This window comes from Lissotriton vulgaris, chromosome 8 (assembly GCF_964263255.1).
Source record: "Lissotriton vulgaris chromosome 8, aLisVul1.2, whole genome shotgun sequence".
In the NCBI taxonomy this organism is placed as follows: Eukaryota; Metazoa; Chordata; class Amphibia; order Caudata; family Salamandridae; genus Lissotriton; species Lissotriton vulgaris.
This window is the reverse complement of record NC_141696.1, coordinates 1,331,929,448-1,331,942,789: the sequence shown is the minus strand read 5'-3', so window position 1 is coordinate 1,331,942,789 and position 13,342 is coordinate 1,331,929,448. Positions and strand designations below refer to the sequence as shown.

The 13,342-nt window shown below is 38.2% G+C and overlaps 1 protein-coding gene across 1 annotated transcript in view; it reads right to left on the bottom strand.

The window, feature by feature from the left end:
- The window catches only part of LOC147698693 (collagenase 3-like), a 41,671-nt gene extending 36,622 nt beyond the window's left edge, over positions 1–5,049 (bottom strand). Inside the window, exons 1-2 of the mRNA XM_086933494.1 lie at positions 4,877–5,049; positions 1,294–1,529 (exon numbers count right to left, since the gene is read on the bottom strand). Of these exons, the coding sequence (XP_086789620.1) occupies positions 1,294–1,529; positions 4,877–5,005 (365 nt within the window). The 5' untranslated portion in view covers positions 5,006–5,049. The remainder of the gene's footprint in view (positions 1–1,293; positions 1,530–4,876) is intronic.
- Positions 5,050–13,342: the final 8,293 nt, after the last annotated feature.

The following is a 13,342-nucleotide window of genomic DNA, read 5'->3' as shown; positions in this document are numbered from 1 at the left end:
TATCTTGTTACCAGGGGACTTGAGGTTCTTCAGAGGCTCAGGCACTCCCACATTAAAACCTGACACTTATAGGACAAGCCCACCAACTGCAAGCAGTGACTTTAATTGCTGTAACAACAGAACTGACAGTTCAACATATTAGTAGTACATAGAGATCGCTTCATAAAGCTTAGCAAAAATCACATTAAATTTTTCTGTGTGAAGGCACTCTAAACTTCACACATCATTGCATGACAACAACCTTGACATGTTCTACTTCTTGGACTCTGATTGCGAGATCATCAGAAGGACACGCATTAAGAATAACACCAGGTAAAATACGCTACCACCTGGTTTCTGAATTTCCAGGGTGCAATGATTATCTCCTTTATTGATTTTATCCTTTCGAAAACAGGGAATATAATTCAGATTTTAGTGCTTTCCGCACCAAAATCAGCGTGTCCCATTAATTACTGGGTGCGGTAAACTCTGTTCGATTTATATTTCGATCCCTGTGCAAACAGGGGTTGGTGCAGGGATTGTAAAAAAACGTGGCACTTGTAACTGAGGTATTAGACCCAGATAGATCACATAGCTCTCCTCTAAATCCCCTTCTAGTGAAGTTGCTTAGCACTAGGGGGCAGCTATTGCTTGGTTAGAGACAAAAATTTATCGCCGACCTGCGGCGATTTTTATTGCAGATAAACCTTGGTATTACCAAGGTTTATCGCAAATGCGATAAAAATCGGCCGCAATGCATGAATATCTCTGAAAAGTCAGCGATATTCATGCATTACCGAGCTAATGCTCTTAGCCATGTTATCCACCTACCATTGGATAACATGGCTACAGGTTGGCTCAGGGCAGGTGTTAGCTTTTGGAGATATTCACGCTTGGCGCGAATATCTCCAAACGTTGGTAATAGGAGATAGCGATGTTAGCGACTGTTTCCAGTCGTTAACATCTTGGCACGCCCACTTTGCATGTCATCAGTGAAACATTTCTCTGACATGCAAAGTGGGGCCCAAGATGGTCGCTATCTCCTACTAGCTGTCGCTAACTGGTGTTAGTGATAGCTAGGTAATAGGGAGATCATTTTATCTCCGCTTTCTTGGCTTTTAAAGCCAAAAAAGTGGAGATAAACCCCCTTGATAATGTGCCCCTGAATTTCTGCCAAAATGCACACGGTGATGAGTGTTCCCTTTAAGCCATTGTTTTGCAATATTAAGAGAATATGGTACCCTAGCACTGTTATACTATTAAGCTCTCCTAAGACACAAAGCCACAGGTCATTCATTGAGGTATGGAACTTACCTGTAAGTTATAACATTAGTTTCCCATTTTAAATTGGTGTCCATTAAATTGTAATTTCCAACATCTGGAACTCCACATCTGGAGCTTTTCATCACTGCCAGCGTTTTGTTGTCCAGAGTGCCGGTGACATTGAGCCCAAAGAACTGCTGCATCTCTTTGATTTTTTCAGTGAACGCACTATTGGCACTGCGACCGATGCTGCGCGATGACATGTTGTAAAATGCTTTGAGATATTTCTAGTTAAAAAAAAAGGCGTAGTCAATTTGGATCAGAATTGATACAATGATTTACCAGTAAAATGAAGCATTTAATAAGAAATTTTTTGATTACTAGTGGGGCGATTCATAAAGGCATTTATGTGTACATGAAAGGGTACTACAGTAGTGCCACTTTATGTACCATGAAATGCCTTTGTGAATCGCCATCGAAACGTCTAGCCCCCAATTAGTATAAGTGCAGAGAGGACACAGTCTTCTTTCTTTGAACTAACTCTATATCAATAATCCGTGAATATTCCCATTTTGTTCCAATTTAAGATGTTTTGAGACTAATTCACAAATGCATGTAAGATAGCTAAATGTAGTACAGGAGTAGTCTCCCCGTGCTTTTGTGAATTGGACACCATGTATTTCAAACAATCTAAACTACTTAAGCCCCCTAATCACATTTTATTTTTAATATTACCTCTTCGAAAAGCAGCTTGGTAGTAGTTTACGTGATCAAGAGAAGAGGTTTAAAAGGATGCAGGGAACCATGGGTAGTTCCCAAATTTGAGTTGGACAGCAGGTCCTTCATAAGAGCACTTTACTACACCACTGACACTCTGAAATTGCTCACCTCAAATGTCTATTTTTCTAGAAGAGTTTTTTTTAAGATACGATTAGCACAGTGCACTCCAAGCTGAGCTAGAATACAAACAAAGCATTGCACAATTAATGCAGCACAGCATTTAAGCAGAGGATTACCCGAAGCCATCTTCACGAGCTGAAAAGTGGGAAAATACTTTTATTGCTGCAAGCACAGTAATGCAGACTTAGATTGCTAAACTACCATTCGAGCCAACCTGAAATGAATAAAAGCAACTCCTGACACATGTTTTGCTCTAATTATAGTTCATCAGAGAGGAATAGCTTATAATCATGAGTGGAGGGTCTCTACATCTAAAACTTGGAACCTATCCAGTTTCCCTGCTTCCTTTTTTGCATAATTTATGTGGCACTCTAACTCTCAATGGATAATGGTTGAAGCATTGAAGAGGACAATCAGCAGTTGATGCCTCCCAGTCAAGAGGTGATGGAGAAGGGAGAGCTAGCTACATTTCAGATGGGATACTTGCCCTGCAGCTTATCCCCTTACACATTATTGACCAAAAATCCTGTTTTTGTAACAAACTATTACCAGCACTGTTTTGAAGAGCAATACCCATGATTCTGATGTATTTCATACCTGGAGGTCTCCAAGGACATTATGAGTGGAGGGGCTTTGAGTAGCATTTTCTGCTTGGCGCGCTGGGCCAGAGCGCCAATTGTGTAGGTGAAGAAAGACTTGGCTGACCTTAGTTATCCTGGAACACTAGAGCAAGGCAGCATGGGCGCAGTGGGTGATTAGACGGCCTTTAGGCGAGAGTCCAAATATTATTGGGAGCTGATGCCATTGGGAGCATTCCACCTAATATGGAAGAAGTAATATAGTGGGGGGCAAAATATTGAAGCCTAAATATTGAGAACTAAAATATGATGATGGTAAGTATATATAGGTAAGTATAGGTTTACTATACTTAACTTGCCATACATGTGCCTTGGTTATATGTATATCTTCAGGTATGTAGATAAGGAATTAAGAATCGTAAATCTATATTTAGCTTTATGTATTTCCCTTCTTGATGATTTTTTATTCCTCAATATTTACGCATCACTATTTGGCCCCCATTATATTTTTCCTCCAAATTTTGGCGCCCAAACCCATTGGCCCTATTTGTTCCATTAATTGAGCATCGGATGTAGATGAGAACTTGTCCATGCTTTTTAAGACGCAACCGGTTGGCGTCTTGGTATCGCTTCCTCACCCTTCAAGGAGGTGGTGAAGGGATCAAGCATCCATGGGAGACAGAGATGCAGGTGGCACTCAGTTGTATTGTTGCTGTCCTACCTCAAACATGAGGTACTTTACATTAGAAGGCCTGGCCTTTGGGTTGAAGTTAAGATCGGACTTTTTAGAAGTGGGCAGGGGCACACGTTGGTATATAGCATGGTGAGTTTTGGACAATAGTTTCTTTGCATGTTACAGAGAAAAAGTTATTTTCCAAAATCATATTTGTTAAGTGCTGTACTCAAAATAAAAACAGAGGGGCATATTATCAAGGGAGTTTATCTCCGCTTTTTTGGCTTTAAAAGCCAAGAAAGCGGAGATAAAATTATCTCCCTATTACCTAGCTGCTGCTAACACCAGTTAGCGACAGCTAGTAGGAGATAGCGACCATCTTGGGCCCCACTTTGCATGTCAGTGATATTTATCACTAATGAGATGCAAAGTGGGCGTGCCAAGATGTTAGAGACTGGAAACAGTCGCTAACATCGCTATCTCCTATTACCAACTTTTGGAGATATTCGCGCTAAGCGGGAATATCTCCAAAAGCTAACACCTGCCCTGAGCAGTTCTTAGCCATGTTATCCAATGGGAGGTGGATAACATGGCTAAGAGCATTAGCTCGCTAATGCATGAATATCGCTGACTTTTCAGCGATATTCATGCTTTGCGGCGATTTTTACCGCATTTGCGTTAAACCTTGGTAATACCAAGGTTTATTTGCGGTAAAAATCGCCGCAGCGCTGCGGTAACTTTTTGTCTCTAACCAAGCAATAGCGATAATTATCGCTATTGCTTGGTAATATGCCCCAGAGTTCTCTACCTCCCAGGGTCAGAAAATTAATGCATCGCCTGTTTTTTGGCATTCTATCTGAAATATCCTCAAACATACAGATGCATTCCTAGCAGAGCAATACTCAGTTGAAGAGGTTTAAGACATGTTTCCCTCTGTGTATACAGTTGCTTCACCTGTGTTTAAATGCTTATGATAAAATGAGGTATAAGAGCTTACAAAATGGAACAAAATGAGCACTTGGGTTATTCCGGTTACACACACAATTATACATGTCAGTAAGCATAGCAAAGATGTCAGTTCTTATTCCCTGTTAGGGAGAATTCAGGGTGCATGTTGTGGAGTCGGTAACTACTGACAGAGCATAGTTCAGTATTTACTGGGACTTCCATTTGCGACCCGTTCTGATTTACACACACCAGCATGGCGGGTCCCTTGCCGTTTTCCATTCTGAGATGCACAAACTCAACCTGTGCCAGCACAGTTTGTGCAAAGTTATGCATGGCAAAAATCTTGGATTGATAAAATACCAGTGCACTCTAATTGTGCCCCACTCCAGATTTCGGCAAACATACCAGTTTGCACCCAAATATGAATTTGCACCTGTATTAGAGTAAAGACCATCGCATCAAGATAAAACATAACACTCGCTTTTTTGTTCTTCTTACAAAGTATGGCATTTAGTATTTCTGATCAAATACACACCTTGGCCTGTTGCTCGTCAGTCTCTGTTCCTGGAGGGTTTATGTCTTTCCCATCAGGCACTGGGGCAGACCAGGACACCAGCACAAAGCTCAGGAAGATAAGCGTGAAAGCACGAAAGAGCGTCTCCATGGCTGCGCTGTCTCCTCCGCGGATCTCACTTGGTTATTCTTACACAGCTTGGCTTTTTCTGTAGCTATCCATCCAATATGTGAATTTATATACTCACAAATCCACCTTAACATGTGGTTATGCTAATTTCATGTAGGTTTGGGTTTTTCCTTGAAAGTCACTCACCATGAACAGTCATGTCAATTAATGAGGTTTTCTGAAGATTGTATGGATTACTGCAGTAGACATGTGTCTGGGCACATCCACTGATGATTCAGAGACCAATCACCTGCTTCCTTGGAACTTTATACTGGGGGGAGAATGTGCATTCCTTACAAGACAATGAGGTTTTTTCCCGGTGGGCTGCAGTCTTGGGGTTGAGAGTTCTTTTCAGGGAAAGATGGGCTGTCATGACCAAAACGTGGAACTACTACCTCTTTCTCGTTGCGGCCTCTTGCTTTATGTGGCTCTTTAATTTATTTATATTGCCAGAGCTGGTTTCGTTTCCAACTCGCCCATGGGTTTTACATATGCAAAAACGGTCAGCAAAATCTTATTATAGAGCGCATTTTGGCCGAAATCAGATATGGTGTATTTCAATGCGACCCAAGGCTATTCTTAGACATTGTCGTATTCTCGGACTTTCATTTATTTGCTTTCTAACTATATATTTGAGTTGTTTTGGTTTGTTCTGGTTTAGTTAGTTATGAGAATTCTTCACACAGAAGTACACGTTCGTAGGATTATGGTATTTTTTCATCTCTTTTCCCAGTTAAACAACTTATTTTGAAAACAACGTTGCACGAATGCTGGCTCATTTTGTTCTGAGTTCTGTGACAATTCATGCGCTTTTTAGGAATTGTAAAAAATGTATTTCGCTAGCTTTTGGAGAAAAATATATGAAAGGGGACAAGGGCATAAACACGCACAAAGTTCGACAAATAATTAGAGTTTATGAAAATAAGACTCAATTGGAAGTGAGGCGAACACAAGGAAATATTAAAGGAAATGTGAAACACCTGGAAAAAGAGATAGATGCCATAACCAAGAGACAGGGTGTGGGATCACCGCAGCTGGAGGTCTGCTCTGGTGTGTGAACATTACAGTGGTATTAGAAACAGTTGTTATATGGAGAACAAATATAATGATTTGAAAATGAATTGCTATTTGCTTCATACAGAACATCCGCACCAGTAAGCGAGAGTGCAACATCTGGCCAACAATAGCTGGATTGATTGATTGAATAGCTATACAAAAGAGTCTATTGTAGCACAAGAAGGATGTTATTTAACTGCTGTCAATTACATAACATTCACATACTCGCACATTATAAGTTGTACACATTATATACTCTGCATATGCAAATACCCTGAAAATTACCCAATACTCAAGCTGTAAACATTCGTCATGGCTTAAGGTCCAATGGGATCCAAGTATGAAAGTTGAGAAAAAAAAGGCTCAAGTGGAGGAAATAAATTAAAGCTTGCTAGATTCTGATGCTGAACAGAAATGAAAGAGAAGTCTGTGGAACGTGTTAAATCAGGACATATCTTAAGTCTAAACCTTTCTGCTTAAAGTTCTCAGGACTAGGTAGCGGTATTGTGTGGTGCTGAGTGCCATTTATGAGGCAACTTCCAGACAATAATGTCTTTATTCCTCTGCATACTCATATCATAACCGTTAACAACCTCGCTTTAACACCTCCCAGTAACTTACGTACTTCCTCTGTTGAGTCCACCCAGAAGCTCAAGGGCCCTTCTAGTACACATAGTCTCACAACACTGTATCCCTCAGTTTTATAATCGACTCCCAGATGTCAGATTCGTTACTTTGTTCTGCTCCGTCTTTTCAACAACACTTTCAAGTCCTCATGTCTCTTTTACCATATATTATGTTTCACTCATTCTCTATCCTTTTCAGGCACGTACTCGTGTCTGATGGCTTGGATGGAGAATTGACTGGAGCCAATTGTTGCATATCCCTGATAGTGGGATATGCAACAATTGGCTTTGAATTGGCATGCTCTCCCACCTGAGCAGCATCACCTTTTTCTAGACTTCCATTAACCAGTGCATCACTGACCTGGCCAACTTATTTGTGCATCTCACTGAGTATGCTCGACATCAGACTGTGAGGTCTTGGATCAATATTGGATCAATATTGATACCTTTTCGTTAATTCCTTTTGGAAATGGCCTGTTTCTTGTCGTAGCTATGATGGCACTCTGTAGCAGCATCTTCTGAAGTTCTGATGCATTTTATTTCAGGAAAGACATGATGAATAGTTTTGAGTTTGAGGTCATCATCTTTATCTTTACCTTTGCCTCTGACTCAGTCACGTTCACTACAATACCTCGGAAGTGTTGTGCTCATCAGTGCATCCTCTCCAATGTCTGCACTGGTACAATTTCATAACAATTGAGGGGTATGATTATTGGCTCATTGAGTGAATATTTGTTCTCAGGGGATAGTATATTTCAAGAGTGGATCAGGCTTACTCCTTTAGCTTTTCTTCTCTAAGGAATGTCTTTTGTGGGGTACTCACAAGTACCATGGACTCTCTTTCTCCCTCTGTTGTTTTTTAGGTCAGTGGCTGACTCCCTATCTGGTTTATTATTCTCTCTTGGCATTGTCTCTGCCACTTCCTTGCTGGGTTGCAGAAAGGGAGTAGCAGCTTCTTCTTCATCCTTCATGTCTTTTCCCTGATTGAATTGTAACCAGAGATGTCTTATTTTACTAACTGGCATCTTGATGACTCTTGGTGTCTTTTCTGGTAATTTTCTTTGTCTTCGGCTATTGCAAGTTCAGATCCTCACAGGTAGGTCACTCAGTGTATAGCAGGTCCTGCAGTGCTCTGCTATCCTATTTTCCTCTGTCCCCATGTGCTACCTTAGACTATTGCAAAAAGAACAATTAATACACAGAATGGAGAACAATGTCATACATTCACCCCAGAACAGAGATCTGGGCCTAAATCCATCGTTTTTTTGCACACCAAGCCATTCCAGTTTGGACCCAGCCATGTGCAAATCAGTCTTGACCCTGAGCCCAATGGAAACTGTCCAGCCCGAACTGCCAGGCCAGGTCCTCCCTGGACTGGAAACAAGCATCCTAGGACCAGTTTCAGGCTTTCAGCCCTCTTCAGCCAGGATATCTTGACTCAAGTGGCATGGAGAGCACAGGACCCACGTCTGAGCATACCTGCTGCACTTAGCGAGAAAGCAAGAGACACACACTTGAAGGATGGAATGCAGAACAAATCAAAACATTCACCCCCAGTCAAGAGATCTGGGTTAAATCTATCATTCTTTTGCTCACCCTGCCACCCCAGTTTAGACCTGGCCATATGCAAATCAGTCTTGACCCTGCACCTCATGGGAACAGTCCAGCCCGAACTGCCAAGCCAGGTCCTCCCTGGACCGGAAACAAGCATCCTAGGACCGGTTTCGGGGTTTAACCCCTCATCAGCCTGAATAGCTTGATTCCAGTGGCAGACCCATGTCTGGGCATACCTGGCGCACTTAGAGCAGAAATTAAAAGACAAACAATTGATGGACGGAATGCAGAACAAATCAAAACACTCACCCCCAGTCAAGAGATCTGGATTAAATTCATCATTCTTTTGCTCACCATGCCACCCCAGTTTAGACCTGGCCATATGCAAACCAGTCTTGACCCTGTGCCTCATGGGAACAGTCCAGCCCAAACTGCCAAGCCAGGTCCTCCCTTGACCGGAAACAAGTATCCTAGGGCCGGTGTTGGGGTTTCACCCCACATCAGGCAGGATACCTTGCTTCCAGTGGCACAGTGAGCCCATGACCCACTCTTTGTAACTGAGTTATGAACAGAGTATCATGGAAAGCTGATACCTGAGTGTTGCTTGTTGTCATATTCCAAAGAACGCACAGTTTTGAGGAGCAAGAATAAGTAAAAGGACATCAGGCCATTTTCTGTCAATCGTTTATCCAAAAAAGTTCAACAAAGTATAAATAGTATAATAAAAGCAAGGAATAGGGACTGAAGTGTTTGAGAGAAACCTTCAGGCAAGGAGACAACGAGACAGCCTATGTAGAATCACATCAGCCACAGTAACAGCAGGCCTTGCACGATGAGAATAGCAGGCTTTGCTAATATATTGAACATAAGCCATATTGTTCAAACAGGTATGCAGGTGTGAACAACTCTAAAATTCAAAATAGACTTTATTTCATCTTTTATGCTAAAATTAGTTTAGTGAATAGAGGCAGAAGACTAAGGGTAGGATTGCTACAAAACCATACGGTAAATATATTGCAATTTTTTACATTGAATATTCTTTTATCAAACTTTGCAGCAACTATTCTGTTTGCCTTTATTTTAGTTAGAATTCATATTGCGTGCACTAGGATAGGACTTAGATTTTTTTTTCATAACCATCTTAATTGCAATCTTTAAGGCAAGGGCATTCATTATCACATACAGTAATGGCTATGCATAGAATAACACATCAAGACATGGCAACATTTTAGTAGATGATATCAATTACATCGATAATCCATAAAAAGAGCACCACTTCCACTGATAAGACTTTGATTTTAAAAATAAATCTTTAAATTATGTTTTATTTCCTACTGTTCTTGAATGTGGTATTTCTTAAAGAAAAAAATATTAGGGCTCCTCTAAATTTCCCTATAATGTCTCAAGGACTTGATCATTACCTAAAACCCATCTCAATAAAGTATTACTCAGTGGGTTGTGTGATGTTTGCAGTCCAACTGTTATTTTGCCTCGGGTTGTCACATTGAATGACTGAGTCTGAGGGCCAAAAAACTGAACTCTGTGTTCTAGAGTAATCCAGAAAATGTATCACAGGTAGCATATTTAGATTTTATGACTAACCTACACAGGAGTGAGGCCCACATTCTATGATGTCACAGTGGTATGTTTATTTCAGTGAAATATGTTTTATAATCTTCATGAAAATGCTAGGTTCCCCCCATTTATCATATTATGTGAAGCACTTTATACTATTTACACAAGTCTTGTAGAGTTGTATTGATAACATCTGCACTTTAGTTTGGATATATGATGTTACAACGCGGACTGTTACAACGCATACCGTTACAACGCGGATTTTACAACGCGAATACTATTACAACGCATGTTTTTACAACGAGTACTATTACAACGCAAAATAGTACTTAAATAGGAAAAATACCATTACAACGCAATATATAACAACGTATACCATTACAACGCATATATATATAAATATAAATTCTTTGTAAAATAAAACCTGGCACGGGATGCAGGGAAAATAGGGGTTTTGGGTGGGTAAGTGTATTAAAAAACGGCATGAAAAACTACCATATTATTACGAATACCAATTAATTATTTATTAAATTATTACTCGAGTATTTTTTAAAAAAATATATAAATATATATTTATTATTTCCTTTGTAAAATAAAACCTGGCACGGGATGCAGGGAAAATAGGGGTTTGGGGTGGGTAAGTGTATTAAAAAACGGCTTGTAAATCTACCATATTATTACGAATACCAATTAATTATTTATTAAATTATTACTCGAGTATTTTTAAAAAAAATATATAAATATATATTTATTATTTCCTTTGTAAAATAAAACCTGGCACGGGATGCAGGGAAAATAGGGGTTTTGGGTGGGTAAGTGTATTAAAAAACGGCTTGTAAATCTACCATATTATTATGAATACCAATTAATTATTTATTTAATTATTACTCAAGTATTAAAATTAATACTCGAGTACTTACATTAATACTTCGATTAGTAAAAATGATATCATTTTACTTAATTCCTTTTTTAAAAACTAAAATATACACATTTTTATTAGTATACACATAATTTTTCGGTTAAAACAAACAGATAAATAGGATTCATGGACGCCATTTTGAAAAGGTATCACAATATTTAGTCCTACTATTATTTCAATGAATAAATACCACAACACATTAGCCAAAATGGATGCCAAAACGGCAAACATAACGCTATATAAACTACTTATAATTGATTTTTAAATTATATGTTCTCACACAACTAAATGTAAAATTAAAAACGATTTCCAGCGCATATTTTTACAAATAATTTTGAGATACTACACCAAACTTATAAATAGTAGTGAGACACCATTTTGAAATTAGTTGATCCTCAACTACCCGAGAGAGCAGACGTGAAATATCATTCTGTGACCTTTTCACCCTGTCATCCCAGTTAAAGTTACTGATCTGCTTAATAGAACGATTACCAACGATTTACAAGTAAGTAACGTTTACTGAAAACGTTAACTGAATAAATATTAGTCATTTTATATAAATATATACTAAAATAATAAGAACTATATTTCTTATTTAAAATGTAATTAAATGTAGGGAAAATATTACTGGGAATAAATAAAGATAAACGAAAAATAATTACATTTCTTAAAAAAACGTCCAATTTATATTAACACATAAAATTAAATAAAAATATTTTCTGAAGAAAACGTCATTTTAATTAAATACGATAGCAATAATATATTCTTTATTTATTATATTTCTCTTAGAATTCACTTCAGAACGGTTAAAAACGAGAGACCTAAATATTTCATTTATTTTGAAAACCGACCCGTTTTTGAAAGTTAGAAGAAGGTACATCATCATTATTCATTAAATACATTTATTATTTATTATGTGTAAAAGGTCGCATTACGAATAAACATTGCATATTTTTTCTGACAGAAATATTACTTCTAAATTATATCTCGATTCATAACTGGCCCCAAAAACATTTTCGACATCGTTTTAAAAGGTAATAAACATATTTTCTTATCAAACTAAACACTGCATTTTGATTCCAAAAAAAAATCAGTTAACACGGAAAAAGTTTATATTATTTTTTTTAATGTTTCAGATAAAAACACCAATCTCAGAAAAAAATAAAACCAACTGCAAGTGCAAGAACCCATTTCTGCAAATCAAACATCCAAAACAAAAAGTAAGTGAAAAACAGTTTTCATTATACATATATGAATAAACCATAAACACTAAAGAATGCTAGATAGTGTAAAGGTACAGATACATATACCAACTCCATGTAAGTGCAGCAATGAAAAAAGTGTAGGATAGTGTACAAGTGTAAATTAGTATTCAAACTCCTGGTAAGCGCTGCAGTAGAGAAAGTGCAGCATAGTCTAGAGAAGTAAATTACTATTCCAAAACATGGAAAATACAGAAGTAGAAAAAGTGCAGGATAGTCTAGAGGTGTAAATTACTATTCCAACTCCAGGTAAGTGCAACAGTAGGGAAAGTGCTGGATAGTTAAGAAACATTTAAAATATTATTCAAACTCCTGGTAAGTGCTGCAGTTCAGAAAATGCAGGATATTCTAGAGGTGTAAATTACTATCCCAACTCCATGTAAATGCAGCAGAAGGGAAAGTATTGAATAATCCACAGGTGTAAATTACTATTTCCACTCCAGGTAAGTGCAACAGTAGAGAAAGTGCTGGATAGTTAAGAAACATTTAAAATACTATTCCAACTCCTGGTAAGTGCTGCAGTAGAGAAAGTGTAGGATAGTCTTGAGGTGTAAATTACTATTCCCACTCCAGGTAAGTGCAACAGTAGGGAAAGTGCTGGATAGTTATGAAACATATTAAATAATAATCTTACTCCTGGTAAGTGCTGCTGTAGGGAAAGTGCAGGATAGTCTAGAGGTGTAATTTACTATCCCAAATCCATGTAAGTGCAGCAGTAGACAAAATACTGTATAATCCACAGGAGTAAATTGCTATTCCGACTCTGAGTAAGTGCTGCAGTAGGAAAAGTGCAGAGAAAGTGCTAAAGTATGCCTTATTTCTATATGTCTTGAATGTAAAAATCATTTAAACTGTAACGAATTAAAAAATCACTCTCCTCACAAATTATAACTGACACATTTTTTACCATACATTTCTTTTTAAAGGACTCTACCCCACAAGAACTTGAAAAATATCAAATTAAACCAACTGCAAGTGCAAGAACCCATTTCTGCAAATCAAACATCCAAAACGAAAAGTAAGTGAAAAACAGTTTTCATTATACATATATCAATAAAGCAAAAACACTAAAGAATGCTAGATAGTGTAAAGGTACAGATACATATTTCAACTACAGGTAAGTGCAGCAATGAAGAAAGTGTAGGATAGTGTCCAAGTGTAAATTGCTATTCAAACTCCCGGTAAGTGCTGCAGTAGAGAAAGTGCAGCATAGTCTAGAGGTGTAAATTACTATTCCAACTCCTGTTAAGTGCTGCAGTAGGGAAAGTACAGGATAGTATAGAGGTATACATTACTATTCCAACTCCAGGTAAGTGCAACAGTAGGG